The 15,085-nt window shown below is 35.3% G+C and overlaps 2 protein-coding genes across 2 annotated transcripts; one reads left to right on the top strand and one right to left on the bottom strand.

Moving 5' to 3' along the window:
• The first annotated feature begins 1,463 nt into the window (after nucleotides 1-1,463).
• On the top strand, nucleotides 1,464-8,836 carry LOC109091492 (ER degradation-enhancing alpha-mannosidase-like protein 1). The gene is made up of 12 exons (XM_042758717.1): nucleotides 1,464-2,108; nucleotides 2,723-2,795; nucleotides 3,435-3,538; nucleotides 3,858-4,029; nucleotides 4,120-4,303; nucleotides 4,962-5,136; nucleotides 5,545-5,665; nucleotides 6,102-6,272; nucleotides 6,360-6,433; nucleotides 6,519-6,615; nucleotides 6,778-6,939; nucleotides 7,456-8,836. The coding sequence occupies exons 1-12, from the start codon at nucleotides 1,645-1,647 to the stop codon at nucleotides 7,543-7,545; spliced, it is 1,887 nt and encodes a 628-aa protein (XP_042614651.1). The 5' UTR covers nucleotides 1,464-1,644; the 3' UTR covers nucleotides 7,546-8,836.
• Nucleotides 8,837-9,432: 596 nt separating this feature from the next.
• LOC109091073 (guanine nucleotide-binding protein G(t) subunit alpha-1) lies at nucleotides 9,433-14,634 on the bottom strand. Its single transcript, XM_042758718.1, has 8 exons — nucleotides 14,264-14,634; nucleotides 12,755-12,797; nucleotides 12,472-12,613; nucleotides 11,575-11,732; nucleotides 11,305-11,472; nucleotides 11,018-11,147; nucleotides 10,764-10,917; nucleotides 9,433-10,525 (listed from the first exon to the last, which is right to left on the bottom strand). Exons 1-8 carry the CDS (start codon nucleotides 14,367-14,369, stop codon nucleotides 10,335-10,337), a joined length of 1,092 nt encoding a protein of 363 aa, XP_042614652.1. The 5' UTR covers nucleotides 14,370-14,634; the 3' UTR covers nucleotides 9,433-10,334.
• Nucleotides 14,635-15,085: the final 451 nt, after the last annotated feature.

Below are 15,085 nucleotides of genomic sequence, written 5' to 3'. Positions count from 1 at the left end.
AATGTGGTATTTGTAATTAAGTTTTTTGTGTACTTTATAGTACTAGTACTGTATACAGTGTGTGTGTGTGTGTGTGTGTGTGTGTGTGTATATGTGTGTGTGTGTGTGTGTATATATATATATATATATATATATATATATATATATATATATATATATATATATATATACAGTACAGGTCAAAAGTTTGGAAACATTACTATTTTTAATGTTTTTGAAAGAAGTTTCTTCTGCTCATCAAGTCTGCATTTATTTGATCAAAAATACAGAAAAAAAATGTAATATTGAGATATATTATTACAATTTAAAATAATTGTTATTACATTTATTATACTTTAAATTATCATTTATTTCTGTGATGCAAAGCTGAATTTTTAGGATCATTATCACATGATCCTTTAGAAATCATTCCAATATGATGATTCATTATCAAAGTTGGAAACAGTTCTGCTGCTTAATATTTTTTCAGAATATGTGATACTTTTTTAGGATACTTTGATGAAAAAAAAAGTAAAAAAAAAAAAAAAAAAAGAAGCTATGTTTTTAAAATATAAATATTTTGTAATAACAGTATACACTACTGGTCAGTAATTTGGGGTCAGTCATTTTTTTCTTTTTTTTTTTAAATAAAATCAATACTTTTATTCAGCAAGGTTGTGTTAAATTGATAAAAAGTAATAGTAAAGAAAATATATTATTAGAATATATATTATTAGATTTTTTTTTTTTTTTGAATAAATGCAGTTCTTTTTAACCTTTTATTCATCAAATATATTAGACAGCAGAACTGTTTCCAACCACTCATAATAAATCAGAATATTAGAATGATTTCTAAATGATCATGTGATAGACTGGATGTTACATGTGACACTGAAGGCTGGAGTAATGATGCTGAAAATTCAGCTTTGCATCACAGGAAAAAATATTTTTTTTAAAGTATATTCAAATAGAAAACTATTATTTTAAGTTGTAATAATATTTCACAATATTACTGTTTTTTCTGTATTTTTGATCAAATAAATGCAGGCTTGATGAGCAGAAGAGACTTCTTTCAAAAACATTAAAAATTGTAATGTTTCCAAACTTTTGACCTGTACTGTATTTTTTATACGACCTATACGATTTTTTTATTAACCAGTATGTGAAGTATTTCACTATTTATTTCAATATCAAATTCATAAAATACTGAATAAATTCTCAAATAGGGGTTTTTACCATTAACATTTATTATTATTATAATTATTATTAATAATAATATTATTATTAGGTAATTGTAGCATTAGTAGTGGAGGTGGTAGCGGTTTACTGTGGGAGTAGTTACAACTAAACAGATAAGACTGTGTACATTTTCACAGCACACATGTGATTTTCTCATTGGCTTAGAAATGCAGGGATGCTTTTATCTGAGCTGCCACGACATTTCCGCTGCTTACTTGTGTGATTGGCCTGTTTTTCAATCATTTGCTCTCTCCGTCATGACGTTACCGGCGGCTGGCCAATCAGCGTTGAGGATCAGGGAGGGGCTGGTTTGTTGACAGGAAGTGTGTGAGAACTGAAAGCAGGAGGAAAACTGTTGACTTTTGCACTTCGATAAGTCGCGACGTCGAAGTGAATTATGACTTTTAAGGCCGACAGCAGGCAAAGATGCAATGGAGGTCAATAGTCGTGGGTCTTCTCGTTTTGAGGGTGCTGCTGAATTGCGCGGTGTGGCTAGTATTTGGACTGGGACCCAGCTGGGGCTTTGACTTCCCCATCAAATTCACGTTCAACTTACACAAGATTGAACTTCTCAAGGATGGCGACGGAGCCACCGTCAAAACTAACGCCTGGTCACAGCACATGTACGATAACAGAAACCCCCAAGCAAATACCTGCTCCAAGATTAGTGGGAATTCACCGAAGAAGTCCTACCTCAGCTTCTTTCAGGAGGGCAGAGATGAATACGAAAGAAAGTACAGCTCCTTTCCTGACGCGCTGAAAGTGAAGATGAGGGGAATGGCGCGAGACATGTTTTATTTCGGATATGATAACTACATGAAATTTGCCTTTCCAGAGGATGAACTGAACCCTATAGCTTGTGAAGGTCGAGGGCCTGACGTGCTCAACCCGTAAGTTACTGACTAATCCATAGCTCCCTTCAAAACAGCCACCTTGGTGCAGCGTAATGTCATTATTATTGCTCTTAGGTCTTTTGACTGCTATAAGCTTTAATATATACTCGGGAAGAACTGACTGAGATCTGAATGTGGGGGAAAAAAATAATTAAATATGGATATATTCATCTACACTTTAACTCTGTATTTCCTTCTTCATACCTGCATTGTTCTGATAAAGAAGTGCCCTGAGTGGGAATGACATTCCTAATTCACAAAAATGTGGCTCATCAAGCTTTTTTCTTTAGTCTTTTGATAACAGAAGTGTAGCAATTCGATGATAATTAAAAATAAACAAACGAACAAAACATTTATTTGTGTAGCACTTTTCATAGTGATCTTTTATCAGAAATAATAATAAATGTACATTTCTAAGATTGTACAAATCATGCAGTTAATGTCACTTGTATTTAATTAGAACAAGTAACAAGTTGTAACTTTCTAAATCAGCCCCAAGGTCTGTGAATATGAGATCTAAAATGTCTGTCATATCCAGTACCTGGATTTATTATAACCCAATGTATTTGAAAAATGAACCTAAGATACATTTGCTTGTGTGTTTCTCCTAGATCAAATATCAACATCAACGATGTCCTTGGAAACTACTCTTTGACCCTCATCGATGCTCTTGATACGCTTTTGGTAAGTCAGCCTATTGTACAGATGGCTTGAGTTTAACTTCTTATAAAAAAAATTGTGAGATAGTTTTAATAATTGAATAAGCTTTTTAGTTTTAAAGTAATGTTTTGGGCTTTTATACTGTCAGTAAAAGGATGCTTTAGTATTTGTAGTTTTGTCTAAGCTGCAACAAAATTCAGCTGAACTGCTTAATAGCATAATCTTCTAAACTGCTGGTTTATGATTTATGAGAAAAGGTCTGTGGTTTATTTTACTGGAAGAGACTTTTTGTTCTACAACATAAATTACACGGTCATGTTTCGAAACCGTTGCTAAAATTTGTTCTGCTCATGTTTCATGAATAAGGCCCATTCTGTGTCCTTCACTAGAAGGCAAGAGAGAAAAGGAGTAGCTGTTTTCATAAGTGTGTTCCAGTAAACAACCTTGAGTTTATCTGAGCTTGCGATTTACTTTGTTATCTGGTAAAAAAACAACAACAAAAGATATGGCCTCAGCTGAACAAACTATGCATCTTGTTACAGGACTATTAATTACAAATGATCTCAGGAATTTTTCACTTCTGTGTCACCTCAGCATAACTCAGTAGTCAGACATGTACATTAATGCACTATGTACTTAAAGTTTTGCTGTCCATTCCTGCAGATTCTTGGAAATGTGACAGAGTTCCATCGAGCTGTTAGGCTTGTGATTGACACTGTCTCTTTTGACAAGGACTCCACTGTTCAAGTCTTTGAAGCCAACATTAGGTGCAGTAATTCCCTTTAATGGATCTTTTTAAGTGAGTCTGTTTAGTGGTTTGTATCATGAGAGTGAACAAATTATGACATAATTGTCATTATTGAGTTAAACTTTTTATATAAAAAGTTGTTAGATAATGTTAATAATTGACTTAACTTTTTTTGTTTTAAAGTTGGGCTTTTCTGTAGAAGAAACAAATCCTTCATAAGGCAATGCAATAATTATGCTGATCTGCTACTATTGCCTTCCTCCTAAAAAAAAAAAAAAAAAAAAAAAAAAATGTTTTCAAAACAGGATCTGTGTTGTTAACTTGTGTTCCCTTTTCAGAATTCTTGGCAGTTTGATCTCGGCCCATATTCTGCTGACTGATCCACGGAACCCATTTGGGGACATAGCACTGAAAGACTATGATAATGAGCTGCTGCACATGGCACATGACCTGGCGGTTCGACTACTACCTGCCTTTGAGAACACTAGCACAGGCATCCCCTATCCCAGGGTCAGGCCAACTTGCATAGTACTATTTTAGAGAGATGGTGCCTCGTATTTGCTTCATTTGATATTGGTGTCCTACCATGTGTTTGTGCAGGTGAATTTAAAGAAAGGCGTCCCTCCTGACAGCATTAATGAGACCTGTACAGCAGGGGCGGGCTCTCTGCTCGTGGAGTTTGGCATTCTGAGCCGTCTGATTGGCGATTCTACATTTGAGTGGGTTGCCCGGCGGGCTGTTAAAGCTCTTTGGAACTTGAGAAGCAATGAAACTGGGCTGTTGGGTAAGTGGTTGCTTTTTTGATCTGTTTTAGTCCTATCTTAAAGGGAGAGTTCACTAGGGCTGCACGATTAATCGCATGCATTTGTCATGCGTGTCTCATCAGTAAAGCTGGTTCCGTGATTAGCGGTAAATATCCGTCACCTGTTTTCAAATGCACCGGGAGTTCATACACAGAGCCGTAGTTCACTGACAAGCTACGCGATATCGTGTTCATAATCGAATGCCATTAATCTCAATTATGAACAGAATATTGCGTAGCTTGTCAGTGAACTACGGCTCTGTGTATTAACTGCCGCTCCCGTTTGAAAACAGGTGACAGACATTTACCGCTAATCACGGAACCGGCTTTACTGATGAGACACGCATGACAAATGCATGCGATTAATCGTGCAGCCCTAGAGTTCACCCACAAATTCTGCCATTAATTACTTACCCTCATGTCTTTACAAACCTGTAAGACCTTCATTGATCTTCAGAACAAAAATGAAGATATTTTTGATGAAATCCAAGAGCTTTCTGACCCTGCAAATAGACAGCAACTCTTTAAACAGTTACTTGACTTGATCTTTTCTTTTTCTTTTGTTTTGAATCCAGTGTCTTTTATTTGTGATCACATCGCTTTTGTCTGACCAGTGCTGATTCTCTTGTCCATCTTCCAGGGAATGTGGTGAACATTCAGACTGGTCAGTGGGTGGGGAGGCAGAGCGGTCTTGGTGCCGGCATGGACTCATTCTATGAGTACCTCCTCAAGTCCTACATCTTGTTTGGAGAGAAAGAAGACAACAGGATGTTCTCTGCAGCTTACGAGAGCATTCAGAGCCACCTGAGAAGAGGGTGAATATAAACGTGTGCATGTGTGACCACAGCTGCTTGTGGCTGCAGTTTGAGCTTCAAAGGGAGTATTCATGTGGGTGTCTAACTAAACTGCAGAAAAAGTGTGTCACTTGGGATCTGTGGTTAAGTGTGACATGGTTTACAGTTGATGAATGTACTGGTTGCAAGTTTATTTATTATAAGCATAATTGGATTTGTACTTATGAATTCTTTGTTCTGATTGTTTGAAGTCTGGGTTGACATTTAAGGTTGTTATTAATTATCTGTAACTGCATGGATATGCAAAAGTTATAGTGTGAGACTTTAATCTCACACCTCAGGGTGTTCATTCATGAATTCTTATTAAACTGTTATGTTTTTGTTGGTAAAACTTGGGCCTAAATGTGCACTTTTTTTTTCTATTTACAGAAGAGAGGCATGTAATGAAGGAGAGGGCGACCCACCACTTTATGTGAATGTAAACATGTTTAATGGACAGATCATGAACACATGGATTGACTCTCTGCAGGCATTCTTCCCTGGACTGCAGGTATGACTGTGTCTTAAGTGACTTTTGCATCTCTCACTCAATTTCTCAATTGTCATTTTTTTTCTTCTTTTTTAGGAAATTAGTATAGCAAGGATCCATTATATTGATCAAAAAACTTGTTTGCTCTGTATATTTGTTTATTAGGAAAATAACCCCGACAAGATTCTGTTTCTGTTCCACCTGTGTAGAACAGAGCATTTGAATTAATAGTGAACATGAACTTTCTGATGTAATATTAAAAACTAGTTGTAGTGTGTTTCCGTTAAACAGGTGTATATACAGAGCTTTTTTAACCTTGTACATCCTGACATACTTTAGTACAAGACTGGACTTTGGATTGTTGAACTAAAACGAGACCTGCTGATAGGCTTTATTTTTCTTTTTCCATTCAGTTCATTTGTGTTCTAACCAGGGAAACACATCTCTGTTTGTTCAGGTTTTGAATGGAGATGTTGAAAATGCCATTTGCCTTCATGCCTTCTACTATGCAATTTGGAAGCGTTTCGGCGCTCTTCCGGAAAGATACAACTGGCAGCTTCAGGCCCCAGATATTCTCTTCTACCCTTTAAGACCAGAACTAGTAGAATCCACATACCTACTCTATCAGGTACAACCTGCATTTTTTTAATTATAACCATATTTTTAAACTTTACAGCTTTACAGTATAATTAACGATAAACTTGACTTTCTACAGGCAACCAAGAATCCTTTTTATCTTCATGTTGGGATGGACATTCTTGAAAGCCTTGAAAAAAATGCCAAAGTCAGGTATATGGTTTAAAATGCTAGGAAGTGATTTGATTGGAATTCTGGCATGTTCTCAGGACAGATGTTTTGTTTATATGCTTCTCAGGTGTGGTTATGCCACTCTCCATCATGTGGTGGATAAGTCCAAAGAAGATCGCATGGAAAGTTTCTTCCTCAGCGAAACGTGCAAATACCTTTACCTGGTTAGTTGTCTGCTGTTCTCGCTTCTTGCATCTAGTCTTTTTTAGCCATACATTTATTAGAAAAACTACAAACATTTTTAGTCAAGTTTATCAGTCAAACATTGTCAAGTTTTATGCAGCTGACATGTCCATCACTGATTGATATTTTACAACCCTTTATAGCTTTTTGATGAAGACAACCCACTGCACAAGTCTGAGAGTAAGTACATCTTCACTACAGAAGGCCACATAGTGCCAGTAGATCAGCGCTTCAGGGAGAAAAGTTGGGAAGACCAATTCCCATGTGAAGAGCCTATCAACAAGCCCCCAGCCAACATAAGCAACGTAAGAAATTGATTTAATGCACAGTATCTGTCCTTCCACTTATGAATATGAATAGTGATGTTGATCTTAATAAATGAAACCAGTTTTACTATCTTTTACTAAAATTTGTTTAGGGGTAAGTTTTTTCAGTCAGCTTGTCCAGTCAATTATATGCTCCTTCAAAACTTGCCCTTTAAGGATATTTGCTTAAATGCTGCTTTCTCATGCTACAGTCAAAAAACAATAGTGCATGGATATGAATGATAATGATTCATTCACTTACAACAGTCATTCACGACTGCACTAATAGTAAAATTATGTTTATGTATATATCACAATTAATTGATTTGACAGCTCTTATTATTATCTATTATCTATTCCCAGCTTTTTGTTTCTTGATCATTTAAACATAAAACTGCTAAAACATAATTTACAATGTACTTACAGTGTTTAAAGTAGTATTTTGTCAGGAACATGACAATAGATCTTGAAAGTGGTCATAGAAATAAGAATGACTTATTTTCATTTGTCTAATAGTGTGAAAGGATTCCTGAAGAGCGACGTTACAGCCTTCCGCTAAAGAGCATATACATGAGGCAAATAGACCACATGGTGGGGCTGTCCTGACATCAGTACTGTCCCTGGACATCTCAACACACATAAACCCCCTGGAGGGGTTCAGTAACTCTCCATTCAGAGAACTTTTCAGTCTCTTTTTGCACATGAAGTGGCAAGATATTCAGTCAACAAATCAACCAGTGCCAGTTGTTTTTTTTTTTTTCATGAAAGTTGTCTTCTGTGGTCATATATTGTCTAAATTTGGACCAGGTGTTAGGGTTTGGCTACATATTAAGATCCAGCCAGCAAAGGTCCACAGCATAAAAAAAAACACATTCAGGGCAGTTTGGCTCTTCAGAATCCTAAATCCATTACAAAACTGCGTCTGATTCTTTGGGCTGATCGATTTCTGTATTGTGCAATCAAGTGTGTTTTCACACACTGTTACATGTTTTCTTCAGTGCCATGTTTAATGAAACTTGATCTAGTATTATAAAGGGCTCTACTCGGTTGAGATGATATGCATGTTTCAGATTTTCTTCTCAAGGAACAAACTCTCAAATAAGCTTTATATTTCAAAAAGTTTTTTTTACACCTTTCAGGAACACACACAATAGATGGGCTTCATTTCATACAAATCAAACTGCATTCTGAAAAAAAAATCACTTTGCAATATGACATTCTTTGTTTTTTCACACTTTATGCCTTGGTTTGCAAGGTGTAACCATTTTGTTTTTCTGGTGTCAGTCTATTGTGATAAAATCGGAAAGGTTTTGTTATGTAGCGTACATGTTTGAGGTGTGAAATCTCCACTCACAAGTTATTTTGACAGAGCAAACCTCATAATTTGGTACATTTTACACAGTAGGTCGAGGAAGTGCTGTAGATTCTCTCTCAATAAGGTCTGGACATCTAGTAATTAGTCTCCACTCCTGTATTTTGTATGTAAACAAACATGCATATTAACAATGAAATACATCAAAAATGTGACATTTTTTGGACCAAATATTACATTTAACAAAAAACATGTGCCTTGAACAAATCTCATTTTTATTTTTCTTCAGTCCTCAGGATCAATAGTATGCCATAATGCAGTCACTCAGGTGAAATGCATGTGTTGTTAACACTTTTAATGCTTGCGTGTTGGTGCAAATGTTCTTTGAACAAAAGTCAGAAATAAGGGATTCTGAGAATGATCAGTATGCTGATAAGAGAATAAATAATTTCCTTGATATAACAGATTATAATTTCCTTGGGGCACATACAGAGGATACTCTCAGTGAATAGGGGTTGATATTTATTCAGATTTGTTTTTATCAGATGCAAGTATTCTAATTAAAGTTGATTAGATTAATGTTGATTTGCTTGATGATTTCATTGTGATTTAATCTTTAGTCTAACGAGACAAAGGTGTATTTGATCAAATCAAAATTAAAACCATGACTTTGCCAAACTGTTTAACAATCTACCTTGATGGAGCTGCAAAAGACACATAATACAGTGTTTTTCACATCAGTGAGTGGTACAGTCAGGTCTTGATATTCTAAAGGAAATGTTCTGGGTTAAACAGTTTTAACTGTACAAGTACTGTAGCATTTCTGGCTTACAATCAGTAATCACAGAAAACAATGTCAAAGTTATTTTCTGGGATCAATAAGTTGTAGCTAAATTTCTCAAAATTAATAAACCTGGATATAAAGGTGTTAAGAGGCTTTTATTTTGCAGGTTGTGTGTGTATTTTATAATATACAAATGATACAAATATTCATAAAATGATAAATTAAAATCTAAAAATTCTCAAGATTTTTTTTTTTTCGTATATTATGTAAGTAGGCTATATATTAAACACTCGACCATCCCAATGTGGTTTATGATGCTAAAGCCCATTTTTCTCTCGATTTAAGTTGTTTATTGGATCACATTCGTTCAGGACACTTAAAGGACAAACACATCAGGTTCAGTCTTTTCTACAGAAGCTTTATTCATTCAATTTACATTTGCTTGGTTGTTTATGGTTTATGTGTCATTTTAATCAATATTCGCTGTTGTATTTTTATCAGTGCACTCAAAAATTGTGTTCTTTGTCTCTCAGCTATAGCTGCTCCTGAGCTAAACAACTAAGTAAATGCTATCTTTTCATCAAAGTCATCCATCTTACATAAAGATTCTGATGGGACATAACGTGATATAACTCCTCTGTAAAATATATAGAACTTTGTATCCCAGTCAAGTCGCAACTTTTCTCAATCAGCTTAAAAGCCTGAACTTTACGCAGTAACTGCTATAAGGTATAACTGAAATACTTCAGAATGTACTCTTGCAAAACATTATCTTGAAGTGCATACGCAGGTGTTTCAGAAGGACGGTTATTTGGTTTACAGCTGTGTGAAGTGTAGTCGTAAATCTACAGGACAGATCACTGCAAAAAATAATAATAATAATACTAATAGAGCCGAACACACCTCATATATGTCTTGGTATATATGACTATGCTATGAATTTGTATAAGGCTCAGATATTTAATTACATGCAGTGTGTTCAATCAAGTGTAGAGCCCAATAACTATATATACATTCATCTTAAAGATTTAATCAATTCAGTTCCCTCATGCATTTGTATATGTGTGTGTGCACTAAGGAGAATTCCTTATTGCCCAGGGAGGAAAGCAGGCTACAATGGGCAATGGGTCAGTATTGGGTTTTGTTGATTAAGCCGCTCTGTAAATGAAGAAAGACTTTTTAATTATGCACATATTGAAATTGTATATGCTACAACAACATAATGCAATACTATTCTTATATTACTACTTAATATTTATGATATTATATTATAATCGTGTCTTTTCACACATTGCTTGCTTAGAAGAGACCGCAGTCTTTGAGATTTTCTTTGATAATAATGTCTGTTACGGCATCAAACACAAACTTGACGTTCTCTGTGTCTGTGGCACAGGTCATGTGGGAGTAGATTTCTTTGATGTCTCGTCGCAAGTTCAGATCTAAGAACTGCGTCTTGATGTAGTTACCAGCATCCTCAAAGGTGTTGGGACCTGAGAGAAACATGGCATTGTCATTTTTAGCATGATTTTGCATATCAGAAACCAAAATATTTATATCTTAATAATTAGAAGTGATGTTCCATGATAAATCCCTACGGAAAATGTGTTAATAATACTCTTTAAAGTAAAATCTTTAGTTTTTCTCTTTTACTGTAAAAGTCAATTGTAAGAATCTATATGTTAAAGAATGAATTTTATATTCTTGTTTGCAGACAAAATGCTGTCTCACCATCATAATCAGGGAAGCACATGCTCAGATGAGCTTTCTTGATCTTCTCCAAGAAGACGTCCTTCTTGTTGAGGAAGAGTACAATGGATGTGGTGGCGAAGTAACGGTGATTACAGATACTGTTGAACAGGTGGAGACTCTCATGCATTCGGTTCTTTGGTTGGAAGGACATGGAGAAACGGTTTATTAATAAAATGCCTCATAGTAATAGTTCATGTAAAACTTCCATTGATGGACCACAAATGACAACCTACCACTTCATCATCCTCCACCAGCACCATGTCGTATGCGCTCAGAGCAGCGATGAAGATGATACAGGTCACACCTTCGAAGCAGTGGATCCACTTCTTCCTCTCTGAGCGCTGACCGCCCACATCAAACATTCTGCAGACCACGAAGAGCAGATTATTGGCATTGGTGTTACTCAATTCTTCTTGACCCTTTTGCATTCTTAAACTTCCTTGGATTTTTAAGATGAATGATGATGGTTTACTTTATGCCATAGTTAGGACTGAGGAGGCTCTTTGTATTTTAGGTGTACCTGAAGTTGAGGTCCTTCAAGGAGAACTGGGTCTCGATGATACCGGTGGTCTTCACTCTTGATCGCAGGACGTCCTGCTCAGTAGGGACATACCCAGGCTTGACCAACCTCTCCAGGTCATTCAGATACTTGGAGATAGAGTAAGAATCAATACAGTATTTCCGCATACTTAATGTTTCAAAGATGATTTGATTACTGTTTTGATCATGTACATGAAAACCTTGTTAACTGTCATTTTTATGCTTTAAACGACTAATTCTAAAGCCATACTATCCAGCAGAGTCATTGAGCTGGTATTCGGAGGCTCTGTCAAAGCACGCCTGGATGCCTGAGTCCTTCCACAGCCTCAGGATGATGTCAGACATCTCCTTTGGCATGCTGCCTTCCTCAATGGTGTCTGCTAAGTGCATCAGCTTCCTTGAATCATCCTGAAACAAACCGGTAAACAATTTTTTTTACATATTTGTCAGCTTGTATGGATTTGGGCTGGTGTAACTAAAGGTGTTTAAGCATTAAGCATTAGCTACTATACAGACTTTTCCAAAGGGATGATGTGCGTGACTGTAAATACTGTAAAATTCTTCATCATGATTTAATAGTCTCTTTTAGATGTGTAGCATTCATAACCTCTGCTAATAGTCTATTTTTATGGTTTTGTTTTGTAGTATACAAGATAATACTAATGCAGTCTTTCTACTTAAAAATTTCACATTTAATTCAATGTGTTACTGTGAGTGAAAACTGTTTCAAAGGAAAAAAAATCATAATACATTGTATACTCTAGGGTGAATTTAGTAATTAATCTGGGACATCTACGCTTTGTCACAGTTACAGTTTTGTGCATACATTTAAAAGAAATATCTGTATGTAATTATATCTATAATTCATTACTGGAATTACAATTGTAATTAATACTTTTGAACCTATCCCTGCCCCTACCAAACAATGAATGTTTTTGACATATATAAATACACAGTAGTTAAACACACCTATAGTAAAGTGGGATTCTATATTTTTGGACAAGGCAGATTGCATAATCATTCAATACCGTAGTATTACCATCTGATATCATCGTTGTGCCATGGTATCACCACAGTTCTTTTCCAACATTTAATCTGTTTATTTATGCAAATGACTAATGGATGCTTGAGTGTTTGAGTAGAGCACCTGTGCAGCAGCGTCTCCAAAGGAAATGTTGAGTGTGGTCATGGCTCTCACAATGGCCAGCATCGACTGCATGGTGTTACTGTAGATGATGACAATGAACTCCAAGAACTCTTCAGGGGTGTAACCATCTTGGTGAATAATTCTGTCATGAAAAATACAAACAAGCATTTAATGGACCAAGCTATTCATATGCAAAAGCACTGAATATGAGTTAATAGTGAGTATAGACTCGCATTAGCCAATTTATTGTATTAACATACTTTTTTTTTTACTTAACACTTACTTCATCTGTTTGACAATTGTGCTTTTCCCCGACTCACCAGCACCTGAAGATGATAGTAATTGATTTGGTATTGCAGTTATTGCTTTAATTCATTTTTATTACATACGTATTCACCGCTGTTCAAAAGCGTCGTTGGTAAGATTTTTAAATGCTTTTGAACCAAGGCTGAATTTGTTTGATAAAATATATAGTAAAAACAGTAATATTGTGAAATTATTACAATTTAAAATAACTGTTCTATTTTAATATTTTTTGATGCAAAGCTGAATTTTCAGCAGCCATTACATCAGTCTTCAATGCCACATGATCCTTCAGAAATAATTCTAATATACTGATTTAGTGCTCTAGAAACATTTCTTTTTATTATCAATGTTGAAAATAGTTGTCCTGCGTAATATTTTTGTGGAAACTGATATATATATATATTTTTTATTTTTTGTGATTAATCCCACCTAACATTTAAGTTTTAAATATACTTTTACATTGCAATAATTTTACATTCATGTGAACTTAAAACAATCTTCACATAAACGCATTATAATAAATGCCATATTTAGCCGTGCCGTTTCAACAAGTAGGAAATATACAGAAATTGAGTAAAGTTATCAAACACTAAATTTTTTTCTTTTGTTCTTTGATTAACAGACATAAAAAAGAAATAATGCAGTTAAACGGAAAAAATTCATTGCATGCATAAACATGCTAATTTTTACAGCACCAGTACATATATATATATATATATATATATATATATATATATATATATATATATATATATATATATATATATATAATATTATTTTTTATCTATTCGAAAACCATAAATCTACATTGTGCCAGTGTTTTGAGGTGTAACACCACTAAGATTTGTCAAACTGTAGGCATTCAAACAGTAAGATTTATTTATTTATTTATTTTGGCATGCAAATGTGAATTAATGAATACATCCTTCTCCTCTGTTGTGTTTATCTTTTGGAGGATTACATTAAGAGGCTTATTATATTTGTCCTAAGCCTTGTCAAAGCTTGACGTCCCATGTCCCTGACCCACATCACCTCACGGACAAAGACAAACACAGTTATGATAAACAGAGATACAACTTTTGTTGAATATAAATGCATACTTTTAATCCGTCTTGATTCTGGCATGCAAGTTGTTTTCTAGGCATACATGTTGTCACTTTTAGAGTCTTTTGTAACAAGATTTAGATATTGAGAAATATCACATCTATGAGTCTCCAGTTTGACTCCACTTTGGTTTGAATTTCCGTAAGGCATCAATTTTTATCTTGAGCTTTATATAATTAATGTTCCTTTCATATGACAAAAAAAAAAAAAAAAAAATGGATAAAACAAAATGTGAAGTCATTGCCTGATTATTAGGAAGTTTTAAATGGAAAGGATTCGAATCACATCTGCAATATACTGTTTTCTAAATCTATGCTATTCTAGAAGCTATTCTTCATGTTTTGACTTGAACAGTCATCTGAGTCCACTTGTGTGTTGTTACCTAGCAGAAGAAGTTTGACGGTCCTGGCATCTTTGTCGGCGTCCTCTTTCAGTTTCTTCTCTAGCTCCTTGGAGTGTTTCTCCTCGGCGCTCGCCCCTGCCCCCATACTGACTCTTGATTAGGGAAAAGAAGTCTAGATGCCTCCAGGTGCTGGCAACGATACAGCTCACACCTCGACTGGATCTTGGAATTGTTTTGAATTGTTTGGAGTTTTAGAAGGATTTTGGAGATGTCTCTGACCACCTGGGGGTTGGTGGGGCCAATGAAGAACAAGGACAGAAGGCATTGAAAGCGTGGAGAGGTCATCTAACCTCAGATTTAATGAGAAGGTGCTGTGCTTAGCAAAAGGTGATAATCTGGCCAGCATCTTCACAAGCACGTGAGAAAGCCATGGAGAATGTGTGAGTGGAATAATGTGATGTTGCAAATGTTACGATAGTTTGTCATCAACTGCTGATGACTATGTTATGTTATTTAAGGTAGAAGCTCAAAGTAAATGGGTCTCATAAATGATTGGTTATGTTGACTTTGAACTTGATCAGTTTTCCTATATCTATATATATCTATAAAATTACATCTCTGTGGCTTTTTCAATAGAACTTGGACTAAATGTGAAGGTGTTTTTGATGTTGAATATTGAAATCGCCATGAGTAATTCTAATCTCACCATCCCACTGTAGTCATCAGGATCAGTTGACATTTTCCAGCAGACAGTGTGCAGTGCAGCGTTTAAAGAGCTTTAGTCTTTTACCTGACAGAGCATATTGACCCTAATCTGAAGATTGATACATTTTAATCCACAGGCATCACAGATGAGAGAGA

The sequence above is a fragment of the Cyprinus carpio genome, chromosome A6 (genome assembly GCF_018340385.1).
Source record: "Cyprinus carpio isolate SPL01 chromosome A6, ASM1834038v1, whole genome shotgun sequence".
Taxonomy (NCBI): domain Eukaryota; kingdom Metazoa; phylum Chordata; class Actinopteri; order Cypriniformes; family Cyprinidae; genus Cyprinus; species Cyprinus carpio.
The sequence above is the reverse complement of the archived record's forward strand: the minus strand, read 5'-3'. Positions and strand labels throughout refer to the sequence as shown.

Bases quoted from the DNA above. Each gene is read 5' to 3' on its own strand.
- LOC109091073 (XM_042758718.1), bottom strand. From the start codon at position 14,369: ATGGGGGCAGGGGCGAGCGCCGAGGAGAAACACTCCAAGGAGCTAGAG. The intron at 11,148-11,304 runs GTACACCTAAAA...CGTGGTCTGCAG, and splicing joins TTGAAGGACCTCAACTTCAG to AATGTTTGATGTGGGCGGTC. The intron at 10,526-10,763 runs GTGAGACAGCAT...TGTTTCTCTCAG, and splicing joins GTGCTTCCCTGATTATGATG to GTCCCAACACCTTTGAGGAT.
- LOC109091492 (XM_042758717.1), top strand. From the start codon at position 1,645: ATGCAATGGAGGTCAATAGTCGTGGGTCTTCTCGTTTTGAGGGTGCTG. The intron at 6,434-6,518 runs GTATATGGTTTA...TATGCTTCTCAG, and splicing joins GAAAAAAATGCCAAAGTCAG to GTGTGGTTATGCCACTCTCC. The intron at 6,940-7,455 runs GTAAGAAATTGA...TTTGTCTAATAG, and splicing joins CCCCAGCCAACATAAGCAAC to TGTGAAAGGATTCCTGAAGA.